The 15,197-nt window shown below is 40.3% G+C and overlaps 2 protein-coding genes across 11 annotated transcripts in view; both read left to right on the top strand.

Annotated features, from left to right (window-relative positions):
- Window positions 1-5,136, top strand: part of LOC145486502 (uncharacterized) — a 79,990-nt gene extending 74,854 nt beyond the window's left edge. For 4 of the 5 annotated variants that reach the window (XM_081465184.1, XM_081465185.1, XM_081465182.1 and 1 more), the window contains one exon: window positions 1-1,736. This exon is cut by the window's left edge. In XM_081465184.1, coding sequence (XP_081321310.1) covers window positions 1-73 — 73 coding nt within the window. In that variant the 3' untranslated portion in view covers window positions 74-1,736. The other variant, XM_081465183.1, reaches the window with a different exon arrangement.
- LOC145486501 (uncharacterized) overlaps window positions 1-15,197 on the top strand; it is a 77,051-nt gene that overhangs the window by 11,969 nt on the left and 49,885 nt on the right. For 5 of the 6 annotated variants that reach the window (XR_014049294.1, XM_081465179.1, XM_081465180.1 and 2 more), the window contains exons 1-2: window positions 13,700-13,807; window positions 13,992-14,039. The exons of the other annotated variant lie outside the window; for it this stretch is intronic. The gene's annotated coding sequence lies outside the window, so the exon portion shown is untranslated. Of the gene's footprint in view, window positions 1-13,699; window positions 13,808-13,991; window positions 14,040-15,197 lie in introns of those variants that run through there. 6 annotated transcript variants of the gene reach the window in all.

The raw sequence follows: 15,197 nt of genomic DNA, 5'->3' as shown, positions 1-15,197 counted from the left end.
CAGCAGAAAGAACATAAGGTCAGGTTTTATTAATAGGGAACAAAGTTACATTACAATGACTTCAAACGAGTAACCTGAGAGATTTTTTACCAATCACAGCACGATTTTTCAACAAAAAAATCTAAAGTTAATCTCACCATTCATGTTCGAGTAGCGCGGTTCTTAACCCTTGGAACGGACGATTTTGATTGGTTGTTAACTGGGTTCAAATTTCGTTGACTCTGTGAACAGCATCAGAAGCGAGCGATACAAATAATTTCAGTTAAACCTTGCGCGTAGAAAACAATGCTTAACGGTCCAGCGACAGAAAACCGATAATTTTGAAGAAATAATTTGCAACTCCACAGAAAAGTCTGATCCTGTGACGAAAACAATTTAGAATTCAGCAATAAACAGCCCCCCTGGGGGACCTCCATACGAAAAGGTCGGAAAATGAATTAAACCTGTAAGGCGCGGCTCAGGTTTTATTTGACGCCTAAAAGATACCACCAAAACAGAATTGGCCAGATTACCAGTTGCTGTTCAGGACAAGGATCCCGCACTACTAGACCGGACTCGAGAGACCGGCGGAAATCGTGCCTAAAAACGGAAATAAGAGCATTTCTTTTATTAACATATTTTGGGGTACACCCTAAAAATTACTTTGATAGATAAAAATAGTGGCGTTTCGCCCAGAAAACCCTAAATGAGACCAGAATCCTTGATTTATACCCCTAAGCGAGATGACGAGCATCCCAGACTTTTCCATATGGGAGTACCCCCCCCCCCTCCCCCCGGGTAAATAGTTAAGACCCTGAATCTGGCAACACAAAAAATTGAGTGTATCATGATCACAAGCAACCATTCAGCGTTTACGTGCTTGGTTCAAATTGCGTTTGTCGCTTATTTGTCAAGCTGTTCAAGTCAACGACAACAGCGAACATTGACGCTGCCCTAACACGATTGGTCGAAATACGAACAAACTCACGCACGTATGGTTGAAACTCGTGCTGTGTTTGGCTGAAAACTCTTTGGAAACCACAGTTGAAATCACTACACTGTAAAAGCAACACACAAAAATGAAATTGTTTAAAGCGTGTATTAGTACTAATAACAATGAAGTAGACACGGATATCAACCTAAAACTTGTGATAGAAATGAAATTACGATATACGTGAAACTCAGCGAACAATGATACGACTTCGACCAGTTTATCGCGAGCACGGGATAATGGGGAAAAAATCTAGGCGGGTCATGTCACTATAGTGCCTAGTAACATGACCTAACTCACCAGGAGTTCTGTGTAGCTTAGTGGTTAGAGCGTCTAACTGTTAGCGAGAAGCTATAGGTGGGAATGCAAGCAAGAACTGTGAACTTTTCCCGTTTACCTCACGTTCGTAACAAGTTAATTGTTGATGAGTCCGGGCTGATCATTATCGCTTTAAATAATACTTTACATTCCAGCTGGTCTCTGATTTTCACCGGACTTGACACAATTTCCTCTCGGTGTTCAGTTTGTTGATTCTTTAGTCCTGTAACTCCTCCTCCCCCATCTCGGTCCTGTATGTTTGACATAAATGAACGTAAATATTTTTCTTGATTCAGTTACATATTTCAGTGGTAAATAACATGCATGTGTGGTCTACATACACAATAAGAATGATCTGTGTTTAAGATTAGTTTGGACATTTTGTTGTACATCATGTTGTTTATGTGATCTTATATTTCAATTTTAGTGTTTGTTTTTTCTTCTTTTGCGGCAGGATCAAACCTAAAGAGTGAAAAGAGTACACTGCAGCTAACAGTCCGCTGACTGGATGATGTTGCAGTAAACTGATCGAGTACCAGCCATTCGAGTCAAGAAGAGGACAGACTTTGCAGTAGATCTGTAGATAGAATTTAGGTGTAAATGTGATATTTTAAGCTGCTGAGAGCCTCTTATTTCTTAGAAGATCGTTTGAGGTGCGCAACACTAAAGAATCGCGCGCGAAATACAATTGTAAAACGTTTATATGCGAGTTTAAGTGTAAATAAGTTACACATTGTTCGTAGGCAGTGGTATAAAAACCAATTGCAAGCTACGAAGTTAAACTGAGGTGATTAAAAAAGTGATATTCTAGGCTGCTGAGAGCCTCTTTATTTCTTAGAGGATCGTGCAAGGTGCGCAACACCAAAGAATCGCGCGCGTAGGGAGTGGGAGAAAACCGCTGTACTGTCTCACTTCTCGCGTGATTCTTCGGTCACGAATTCTTTCCACGAACCTCTGTGAAAACTAAAAGGTTTCAAATTGCGTAAAGGAATCAATTTCTTCATTTGTAAAAAGTTTAAATAAGTTTCAAGTCTAAATAAGTTACGTAATGTTCGTTTGCAGTATAAAAACCAATTTCATGCTGCGAAGTTAAACTGAGGCAATTAAAAAAGTGATTACATTTACCACTTTAGAGAAATGACGGAAATTGGAGAAACTTGCAAGACAAGAGTGTACATGCTGTCAGTACAAGAGAATAATCGTGACTAATTTTGAATCCAAACATTCTTCTTTGAGGCACTGAAAGAACCACTCCTGGATCTTTTTCAGTTTGATAAATTTGATTAATTTTCTAGTGCTTAGATAGCGACTTTGCATGCGATGGAAATGAGAATTTTGTCTTTTAATATCCGTGAGTCAGTCTTGTAATGCGCAAAAAGGACGAATATTTTAATCACGTTTGACCGAATGCTTGTTTGAAGTTCAAATACATTAGGGAAACGTTTAAGTCACTTTCGTCTCTATTATTTTCAAAAGTTTCGAGTAGACTGCTGGCAGTTTGTTTTTCTCACCAAGTCAGGCAGGGAGTCTGAAGCAAGACCTGCTAGCCTAACGGGGATTGGGACGAAACACGAGCACGGCACTCGTCTCTCCCCAAGCCCTATTCGTCCATATCGCTTCTTTGCGTTCGCTTTCGCGGCTGAACACTCGTCGGACCCTAAGAGAAAATGCCGGCTGTCACCAGTCTAGTGCCAAGTTGTTTTTAGGACCAAATTATTTTATAATGTAAGGTACCGACTGATTACGTCAGAATTCAATGACGTTTACTATGTATCAGGCAATCTTTGTTTTTAATATTTGCCTTAGCAGCTTAAACGCCTCAGTTTTTGATCGACCTACAAAAGTATTAGTTTTTAATATTGAAAGGGCATGGCATAATTGAGTGTCTCAAGGAATCTGAACCTGATGTATTGTAACGTGGGTTTAAAAACTCCAAATTTTGTAGGGAATATATCGATTCTTCAGCACTTTTGTCATCCAGAAATTTTGCTGCAGTTTTTCAAAGCCAGTGTCCCTTTCAATACTACACCCAAAGAGCTTAAGTATGTTTTACTCGCTCTATGTATCAATTCGTATCTAGCATAATGCCAGCCTCAGTTCTCCTCGCTCGCAAAGTCGTATGCTAATAAGACAAAATATAAACAATGACGTCAGCAAAGATTCCTCCATTCAGACGCTATTACGTCATAGTAAGAAAGATTAAGGATGACATCTGTGTAAATGAAATCAATCAGAATCAAATTCTGTCCACAATTTGAACTTGTATAATGTTAGGAAACCCAGTGTCATTCAATGACACTGTAAGTTACTAGGGAATAGAGCTTATTAAGGATTTGTGAAAACTGCATTTTATTTAGTTTTTGTAGAAAAGAAAAAGTAATTTATCAAAGGCTTTGCAGACGGAGATATTTTCAATTTATTTAGGTTTTGTAGGAAATAAAATTTATTTGGACCGTGTAGAAAAGATGTTACCGATCGTTTCGACTAATATACACTTTTACCAAATCGTATTATATTTTCATAACGTTTTTACGTTTTTCGTAACGAGAGATTTAAAGTTTTCAGTGTAGTATTTTTTTGTTAAAAGTAAAATAATCGATTCTAACACGACTCGATTTAAATGGAATAAAACTTATAGGTTTGTGAAATAGAAAGGCTGTTGTGTTACGTCAGTGTACAAGCAAAGCTAAAGTCAACTTCAAGTGATAAACTGCGGTAGCTGCAAAGGGGTATAAAGATGCTTTCCTAATATGGCAACGGCGGTCAAGTTTTCTCGCGCATTTATCAGCCAATCAGAGAAAACCCAGATATTTTAGAATAATCCATGACCATGAAAAATGGTTTTCTTTTCCGCATTTCCATTTCATTAGAAGGGGGGGGGGGGGAACCTTTGGTACCCGGAGTAAATTGAATATGAAGACGGCTATATTTAGACGAATTAAGCCCGTATACTCGGGCTAGCTTCCCCTACCCCTCCTGCGGAGTCTAGGGTATCAGATTTTCTTATAGAGGCTAGTTGTTCCTGCCGAACTTTTATGATGTTCTCTCTGTATCAATTAACCAGTTCACACAGGAGTACATGCTGATAATTTCGACATATAGAAGATGAAGGACAGGTCGGTCAATTGGATCGTCTACAAAATACGCGCAGTGAGACGCAAGTAATGCAAGTTACCAAGTTATATTTCGGTAATATACTCTTACAAGAGATTATCAAGGTAAGAGGGTGAATCCCTCACATAGGCCTTATATCCAAAGTAATCCCCCAAGTTATTTTTAGACATTGTCAGAGCGCCCTCTTTATAATATCGCCAACCGGAGACACTACCGGAATTTGTAGATTACGTCATCATTATGGGATATTTGTTGCGGAATGTAAGGACATAAACAACATACCTTGGCTACAAAAAGCTGTTACGATTTCCAGTTACGCTCAATATCAGTATGTGTTCGCTCGCCTCCGAATCGAGCGGTCCGGGTTCGAGTTCCGGCCGGCGACATTGTGTTGTGTTCTAGTGTAAGACACTTAACTCTCACAGTGCCTTTCTCCACCCAGGTGTAGAAATGGGTACCAGCCAATAATGCTTGAGTGTAACCCTGCGAAGGACTAGCATCCAATACAGGGGGGAGTAGAAATACTCCTAGTCGCTTCATGCTACAGAAACCGAGATAAGCTCCGGTCTGGACACTTGGCTCGTATGCAGACTTTACCTACCTCAATACTAGTATGCTGCGTTCGGAGTTATTGCAGTGCCGAAGAAATAACCCTTTAATACCCGGTGTAAATGAAACGGCTGCATGTAGAGACGACATGAGCGCGATTTCTCTCACACACGTTCCCTCCCCCCCCCCCCACTTCCCCCACTCTTTCCTTCGCCTCCCTACTCCTCTCCCGCGTCGCCTGCGGTATGAGCCTTATGCTAACAGCTCAGTAGTCTTAAGCAACAGACACTCAAAAAGATGTTATAGTAAATGTTGATTTTCATGAGTTACAGTCTGCGGGAGAATTTAGAGACCTCTCAGCAAAGCTGTGTCCTTCACATATGATCGATAAAATCTTCTACTGGATAGAGCGGTTTTCATTTGAGTGACGAAAAGTAATTGGATTTGCATTACTACGCTACACGATTGGCTTAAAAGAAAACTCGCGCCACTTTCTCATCCAATCAGAAGTGGTATTTCAAGTTTTGTTTACTGGATTGTCGGTATCCATTTGAAATAGATAGAGTCATTGGTAATCACTCTACCGGCTCAATTGAAATCTGTCTAGCTCAGATCCCAGTTAATTGTAATTCACTCCGGTCCTCAAATTACGGGACATCGAGCTTACAAGTAACAACTTTTTTCTTTTTTCTGTGATTTTGTACCGTGATGGCAGGGTTGGCTATCGACTAGAAGCTTGCAGACAGTGGAGACATGATCGGCAACGCGCTCCTGAGAGACCGAGAATTGCCCAAAGACCAAGGCCAAGATTTATTTTTCGCTGTTCCTTTGTCGTGCTCCTGGGGGAGGGGGGGGGGGAGTACTCCCAGAAAAATCGGCTGGGGGTGTGCGGCCCGCTTCCCAAACCCTTACCTTATTTATGACCTAAGACCGGACCCGTAAATCAATACCCTGTTTCAGACTTGTCTTATAATTAGTTACCTAGTTCAAGGCACTGTAAAGGGCTTTTGTTGATGGTCCGTCTCGATAATGATGAAAAGGTAGTTTCTAAAAAAAAAAAAAGACATACCGAATTCAGGACTAGGGTGCAAAAAACATACCCAATTAAGACTAAAATGGCCAAAATCGACACCCTGTTTATGCACAAAACGGCTAAAAACCATACCCTTTCAGCCCTTTGGGGCCGTACATTACATAGCTCATATAAGCGAGGACCCCCCGGGATCGTGCTCCACGCTCAGTGCCATTAAACCGCCTGTTCCGCTGTTCTGCGGTCTCTTGAAGGACCCTTGGAGTTTTGCCTTTTCCGCTTGTTTCGAGTCCTATTTTTACAATAACTGCCTAATTTGTCGCGCGCTGATTGGCTCATATTTATCATCAATAGGAGCACAGACGGACATAATTTTAAAGTTGAACTTTTAGCTGTCAAACTGTCAACTTTTTAACTAATGAAATTTTATGGACTTTATTAAGTCACCAATCAAAAAGAGAGAAAAGCTATTGACAACGTTCGCGTCACTTTGAATAAACCACTTATCTTTGTTTACGGCAAGTTTACGGCGTCTTTTCCCCTCATTTATTCCCAGCATTTGACCATTTTGGGGTCTTGTTATCGTATACAACTAATTGGCGTCAGTTTTCTATGCGTCTGTGCTCTTATTGATGATAAATTTCGACATAACATTGTCAAAGTTTACTGCGGAAGCGCTCGCCTGCGGCTCGTGGTTCCACAGACACTTTGACAATGTCATGACGAAATTAGTCATCAATAAGAGGACAGACGCATAAAAACTGACGTCAATTTGTTAAAATGCGAGTAAAGTGTGCTTGCACTGTTAGCCGCATGCGTGACATATAGGTGATAAGAATATCGATATTCATCAGTTAGGGGATATGTTCTTATTTTTCAGCGAATTCTCAGAGCTAACATTAGAAGAAAGGTATGGCAGACAATAGGGAGATTTCATATTTTTATCTCGGGACTGAAGTGGTTTTCCTTGGTAATTTCACGATTTTCCGTTCTGTGTCGGCTGAAGTGCTCCATTGCAGGAGTAATTTTGCCGTCACGCACTATCACTACTCGAAGAAGCGTTGGTGAAAGAGCTTTGCAAGAGCTGGAAATTTGTTTTAAGTGTACATGGCAGATATTTTTTTTTATTTGCTTGATGGAATCTACATGAGATCGTGATATGGAGATCGAAATAAAAATTGCTTATGGTTGTTTTTTCACCGCTATTTAGCTATCTGAAAACGTGAAATTTCACTTCTTGTTGGGTTGGGACCTGGGACTAGTCACGTTGTAACGTCAAAACAAGAATGCAGGTCTACATATCTTTCGTAAATGTTTGATTGTTTGTAAAATAAATGTACACTTTAAGGTTTCAAAACCTGTTGGCTTTTCTCAACACAGTCTATCATTGTTGATTTTCATGTGCAAAGTGTTCTAAAACGTTTCAGGAAACACCATACAGTGACGATATGGAAGATGAAGAAGCCAGTTTCTCTCAAACAACAACTGCCGAACCCTCACCATCCTTAGCAGATCAGGGAAAGAACTCTTTTTAATGTCTACGACAGACACGAAAATTTTCTTGACAAACCACCGGCCGGAGGACTTGCTCAATATGCGACTTTCATGATCCTCGTAAATTGTCTGTTTTGTCCTTAGCAAGCTTGGAAAGTGACGTGTGTTCAGTGTGCTTCTCTCGCTCAATCCAGAAACCAGAGGTCTTGCATTCAACTCAGCGGGACTCAGCGGCGTCCGAGTTACGAAACTTTCGCGTCTTGCTAGCCTCGCGGATTAGACGTAGAGGTCCGCTGTCATTTAGAAACTGGTCAAAAATCTAACTCGCAACAAACAAATGAGCTAAGCCGGGCTAGACGGACAAATACTGATTATTTTATTTTTGAAAGGCCATTTGTTGCTTTAGTGTAGCGGCTAACATCATTTTTTTGGCAAAATTGTTCACTTAGTGATACAAGGATGAAATTTCACAGAAATGTTTTAAATTAAGTATTCTTTCTTTCTGATCGATTAGCCACTTCAAATTTGGCGGTATAACACTTTTTTTTAACAATTTACTAAATAGGTGGTCTTTATCTCAACATGGCCGCCATTAACTCTAGGTATAGAGTTAATTCGCAGTCTTATACAGGAGAAGTTGATGATGTTGCAGTACAAAAGTTCATTGTCCAGCAAAGAAACTAAAAAAATACTATAGCTGAGTAGAAAACGTTGGCTGCTGGCAAAAATGTCCGCAGGCTATCAAGAGTCGCAGAAGGAGCAGCCTTTATCATGGCCAGCGGAACATGTCTGTAAGTATTTTAGAATTTTGTACTTAGGTTATTTCGATAATAGATTTTAGTTTTAACCCTCATATATTACTTGTGCTTGGGTCAAAAGGTTGACATATGTTTTAAAGGTTTTTGCACTTTAAACCTTTCAGACGATTCATCTCAAATATAGGTCTTCACATAGAAATGGCTGCTCTGAAATTGATAGAGTCTTTACTTCAGGACAGTGGTTAGACAAGTGCTCTTGTTGAGGCAGGAGTTGCCTCATCTGGTACTTCAGAATCTTATCTGTCAGCCTCAAGTGTTACCAGATCTCGTCAAGCACATCATATCACAGCATGTTGTCTATACAAGCAGCGGCAAGCTGCATATAACAGCTATAGCAGAGATACATCTTAAAGTCCACAAGGTGTTCTTGATTTCGAAGAGTGGTGTAAGAAACAAAGACTCGAAAGTCCACAGTTCGCATTTCGTTTTAGCTCTAGAGCTAACCATTCTAACATTGGTTCGTTCATTTAGAGAAGCCAACTTTTGCCTGTATCGTGAGAAGCTGGCAGAACTTTTGCCCCATTTCTTTGCAAACAACAATGTGAATTATGCGTGGTGGCTTTAAATTCACCTCAGAGATATGATGACCATCGATCAACAACATCCAGAAGTAGCACAAATCTTGCAAAGAATTCTCGTCAATTGCAATCGACCAAGCCCATAAACAAAACAATGCAGTCATCAAGGATGATGGAGGAGCGATAGGCTTGACAGAGGACCCTACAGCACTCTGGAGGTGGATGATAGCTGGACCAGCGGTGAGCCGCCTAGTCGCTCGCTACGAAGAGGTTGCGGGAACTTAAGATACAACAATCAGTAGCAAACATCACGAACAAGGCGGAAGTGCTCAAATAGCAGTCTGAGAAAGTGGAAAAGCTATTCACAGTATTTAAATAAATGGGCAATCCTTTTGAATAAGAGTCTGCAGACCTCCTTGTGTAAAACAAAAAGCTAAGGACATTGCCGATCCGGCTAATTAAAGACTTGTTGCAACTCACTATAGCAGAGGCAAAGATCAGTTCTAATCCTTCATTGAAGGACTGAAGAAAGATGAGCACACCTTGTTTTATCAAATAGAAAGACGAGATCACTTTCTTCAAGCAAGAGGAAATTTCCAGTGCCGCCAGTTCCAAGGAGAGGACACTGAAAGAGGACTGTTGCCTATTTTCCCAACTTTTCATTTCATGTTAAAGCAGACAGTGTGATTTGCATGATTTCTTCCAGCACGAAAACCAGTCAGCTCCGGCTTCCCTCAGTGACAGTGGGAAACTTCACACATGTCAGAAATCGCAATTGGTTTAGATACTTGAGTCTAAGACTTTGATTCCAAGCACAGAACCAGAGGCAGATGCAATCATCATGGATGGATTACTGAGCTCTTGTCAACTCCCAACCCCCACGTACATCAAAGACATTTGATGACTACGCCAATCAGGACATCCTTCCAAGAGTTAGACCATATTCTACCAAGTACCAAAGAGTTGACATTGTGTTTGATGTGTATAAGGAGTCCAGCCTGAAAGTAGAGGCACGATCCAAAAGGGGCAAAGGGATACGAAGAAGGGTTACACCGACCAGCAAGACTCCCCAAAATTGGACAAGCTTTCTGAGAGATAACAACAACAAGACTGAACTTTTCCATTTTCTTGCAGATCGGTTGTCCGAAGCAGACATGCCGTGCTTGGAATACGTCTGTTGCAATCGCGTAATTGCGTTAGAAGATTTAGCACTATGTATGCACAAAGAGGCAGACCCACGTATTTTTGTGCACGTATGAGATGCGGCAATGGACGGCAGTAAGGCTTTAATAATTAAGGCAAACGACACGGATCGATGCGGTAGTTATTGCCATGTCTGTCAAGAAATCCTTAAACGAGCCTGCTCTTGAAAAAGTGTGGATTGCATTTGGCCAAGGAGGAAATTTCCGATTGATTCCAGTGCATGAACTGGTAAACACAATCGGTCCAGAGAAAGCCAGTGGACTCTCATTCTTTCACGTGATCCGACACTGTGTCTGCTTTCCGTGGCTAAGGAAAGAAGTCTGCATGGCAAACATGGAATGAGTGCAAAGGGGTCTCGACCACCTTCACCAAACTCAGTCATTGTGTGACATATCTTGACGACGCTGATCTGCAGAGTCTAGAGCAGTTTGTTGTGGTCATGTATGACAGGTCCAGTGCAGATACAGGTGTGAACGATTGAAGACTGAATTTCCTCGCTCGCAAACAGAGGCCGTATGATGCAATACGACCTCAGTCTGCCCTCAGGCTACATTCAGAGCATGCTGCCTACCAAGGAAGAATTATCTGGGGTCAAGCCACTCTCCCTCGACCTGTCACAAAAAGTCCAGCTGATTGGGGTGGAGTAGGCGAGGTGACACGTGGCAGATACTTTGGACTGACATTCCATCAGTTGCTGCAAGTTGTCGAGAACTAACCAGATGTGGCTGCAGGAAGGACTGTTGTGGAAGGTGCAAATGTCTTCCTTCTGGGCTGAACTGTACAGCTTTGTGTAGCTGCTTGTGTGAAAAGTAGCTCCGCCTGGTCATCGACTATAGTAGGCATGCAATTTAAATTGTATAGCAGCACTATTTGACACTGTTACGAAATCAAAAGCTTGTTTGAAAAGCTGTTTTTGAATTAGCCAGCTAGAAACTGCTGGGCGTAATGAATTGCTGTCCTGAATATCAGAATTCGGTTGAAGCAGGCATGCAATGTAACTTGTGTATTTGAAACGTATACGTGATCAGAGGTAGTTTAAAAAAGAATTGTTTGGGAATTACCCAGCTAAGAAACTTTTGGGCGTATTGAATTACCGTACTGAATACTGGATAGGCAAATAATGTAACCTGTATATAACAGTACTATGAGATCATGAGCGCCTGTTAAAGAAAGAATTCTTTAGAATTGTTTGGCCATTTTCAGAAACTGAAAGATATATGGAATAGTCAATTGTATCTAAAGGATGCTAGCAGTGAAACGTTGTAATCATGGAGTAATAAACTGCTCAAATTTTGCTTCAAGATGAGTTGGAAGTAAGGATATTACTTAAAATGGCCGCCATTTTATCACATCGTTCCCATTTTTAGCCATTTTGAAAAAAAAACTCTTGTTAATGCGAATTTCAGGTGGCTAATCGACTAGAATAAAAGAATAGACAATTGAGAATGTTCCTGCCAAATTTCATACTTGTATCACTAAATGAACAATTGAAGCTGTTAGCCGTTACACTACTTGAGCTAATGACGGTGCAAACAGAAACCATATACTTGACACTTTGTACTCGATGTGAAGGGTTTGGAATGTAATAACTTCATGAGCTGTAATTCTATATTGTGTAATATTGTATAACATTCTGTGAAAAAAAGAAAAATTAAATTTTTCAATGAAATATTTACCATTACAGTGGAACCCCGCCACTGACCCAACTATTACGGAGTCTTTCTTCAGTTATTTAAAAACGTCCTCAATAAGAACAGTATTTTCAACACTATTAATTTTAATAAGTTTATATATTTTGAAATCGCATGGAAGGTAGGCTCGATTTCCAGTCGTTTTGGGAGTCCGGCTGTTGAGACAAGGAACGCGGGCTCATAAAACGGCTGGAAATCGAGCTTAGATGGAAGGGCGCCTGATGCGAAGCTGCTGAAGTCACAGACAGGTCTGGGGATGTTTTACTAATGCTTTGTTCGGTGAGGAAAACGATTTGCGGATATGTTAATCAGTTGGCATATGCTCCACATTTTTTCCCTTAGTAAAACCAAGGACACACCTACCAGGTCACCCTTTGTTCAGACCAGCCACATGACTTTTAAGAAAAAAAAAATCGCAAATGCTTCAATAAGACTGGTTACCGGTTTGCAAAAAAAATGAAATATAGCACTTGCTTATTCGTGAATTTGATAGCAGAACAGTCCGATGTAGCATTTATTAAAACCTTGAGGTATTTGTTCGAAGATAATCCTGTTAGATTCTGAATTTGTTTCAGGGGTCTCTTTTCAAGTGCTTGATGCTTGAGAATAGATTAAAAACAGAATAACAATGAAGAAAGGCTGATTACTACGTGGAAAACTTAACGCGACAACGACATTACAGAGTCCAAACTGAAAGACAAGAATTGACACCGTGGACAGCTGTTTCGACCTGGTTGGGTCTCGTCAGCACGGTGTAGCAGCAAAAAATAAGGCAACGAGCACGAAGGCCAATTGTCTACTAAATGCACACAGTAATGACCACAGCGCGAATACTCAGTCTACAGCTTACTAGGAGATTTCCGCATGCAAGCTAGTTCGTCCCGTAACTCTTCTTATGTTCACACAGGAGTACATGCTGATAATTTCAGCAGAATTAATAAGGAAAAAGATCAAGTCCATCAATTACCTTGTCCGCAAATTCTACGCAGAGGGACACAAGTATAAGCTAGTATACAAGTTATCAAGTTTTATAATCAATTAAATATTTTTCGCTCGCACGCGATTGGTCTAAACGCGCGTCACGTGTTGAATATACCCCAGCTAAAACTGGGGAATAACCAATTTTTTAAACATTCCGCATGTTGCGAAAAATATTAGAAGGAAAATGAACACAATAGCCTCCATTTGACTTTGTACGGATATTTGTCCTTGGACATTAACTATTCTTACTGAGCCTAATACCCCACGAGTCATTTTCTTGGTATACACGAGCTTTCAGGCGGTGCGTAGATCAAGAAAGTCAAGAAAATACAAATGACAAGTGAGATATTCCATGATATACTACGAGAGATCGTTGTATAACTATTTTATAGCATGCCATAGAAAATACAGTGGCCAACACAATCAATGCGACAGACATGATGGGATGGTTGGATATAATACCGTCGAATATACAACGGCTTTCCTGTATTCTGATTGGCTGTATTTCCTGGTATAAATTTCGGTATTACCCTCTCATCAAACTGATGATGGTACAGTATGATATATACTGAAATATAACTTGCATTACACTAATATGGGTAACTTTGGTGACAGAAGCTTTATTTGTACAGTCCGGCCATTCCCAGTGCATACGAAGAGAGAAGACAGTACACAAAATACCGTTGGTATGGGATCGGAAACTATGGGCTATTTAACCTTCAGTCCTTGGGTATGAAATTAAATTGAATAGTAAATACAAATGAGGAAACATCATCTCATGTAGCCTGAAGTTCAGCTGTCTTCTGTTCCATACTCTCTCATGGCAGTATTCCACAGTTCATAAGTTGAAATTTCAGCGCCATTCCTGACGTTGTGCGCTGAGAGCAGCCTCATCCCCAGACCCGCCATTTTGAAAAGTGGAGAACATCCTGGCGACGAGGTTACGTTGGGCTGTATGGGCTTCTGGGTCTGTCCCATATCTCCGTGCGGGTATTACTGGCAATTGACAATCCTGGCAATTTGGTTTGCATTCCTGCCAATGAAGGGTGTTGTTTTGCTGTCTTGCTAAGATTTGAAATTATCTATCTTTGGGGAACTACGGATCCATTATCGACAGCAAGGTTAGTGTTGAATGATATTCCTTTCTGTGGCCTATTAACAGCAACACAGCTTTTCCATTTTCTTGTTTGAACATAAATTTCTGTGATCGAAGGATTTACTTCCGCTTTCGATTTCTTCAATCGATGTTCAGTAATTTGTGCCAAGCTTTCTTCGTCTTCCGTGAATTATTGTCATCTATTGCAGATCTTGTTCTGAGGAACTGGAAGCGAAAATGTGATTGACGGCACTGAGGTAAGAATTTTAGTAAACTGTGAGTAACAACCAGCTTGGGTTTTTGCAGCTTTGACAGCTGAAAAATGATCCACTCTGGCATGCTGTAATAATTCCAAAAATCAAAACCTTTATGTTTGGTTCCTTTGGGCTCCTGGGGTCATGCAGTCATTAATATCGACTGTAGGTTGCTTTGATGGATGAAAATGAAGATCGAAAGGAACATTCTGTACACCGTAAACTCTCTCATAGCGGGTTTCTTGTTGGCTGATAGGATAGGATAGGATCGGAAGCCTTTATTTCAACACGATGAGTTTTAAAGCTAAAAGCTTGTGGGGTCGTGTATAAAATAAAAGAAAGACCTAATAACAATGTGATAATAAGTAAAAATTTTAAAACTACTAACCTTTACAAGAACCTGATTTATATTTACAATATTTACATCATTACACAGCTGATTGGTTGTATAATACTCTCCTGTTTGGCTGTCAAGTCGAAACTTCCTTTATTCTTGAAGTATAACAGATTAGGGTTTAGACTCCCTTAATTATGACCCCAACAGATTAGTAATGACTGGTTTCCAACCTTTATATGAATCAAGTCATTTGATCAGCATTTTATTTTCAACAGCTCAGTACCTTAGGGTCAATTTGTATTTTGAAACACCCAACTAATTTGTCATCTCATTTTAATTTTTAATTTGTCTTTTAGTTGTTCAGGAATGTTACTTTCAGTTATATATCATGCAAAACCAGAAATTCATTTGTCCTCATGGCACAAATTATTTGACCTTTAATATTTACAGACCTGCCAACTCTCCCGGTTTTCCCGGGAGTCTCCAAGTTTGACATCAAATCTCCCGGTCTCCCGCTTAGAGCACCAAATCTCCTGGGAGCTACCTACTGTGGCTCTTTTAAAATTTTTTCATCATTTATTTCATTATTTTTGAGACATCAGGAATGTTCGGAAGGCCTTCGGGTGATTTTCGGAGAGTATTCAGACATTGTCGGAAATTTATTCTTACAATGCAAAGATTTCTAGCCGTCTTCAGCTTTTTGTACTCTGGGGGTTGGCAGGTATGTATTTACCATTTTGTTTACATTTCCATTACTCCTGGCAGTCCAGGCATGTGCCCAGCAGACGTAATTAATTTAAATTGGGCTTAATGCAGAAGACTCA

Source organism: Orbicella franksi, chromosome 5 (assembly GCF_964199315.1).
Source record: "Orbicella franksi chromosome 5, jaOrbFran1.1, whole genome shotgun sequence".
NCBI classification, from domain to species: domain Eukaryota; kingdom Metazoa; phylum Cnidaria; class Anthozoa; order Scleractinia; family Merulinidae; genus Orbicella; species Orbicella franksi.
The sequence above is the reverse complement of the archived record's forward strand: the minus strand, read 5'-3'. Positions and strand labels throughout refer to the sequence as shown.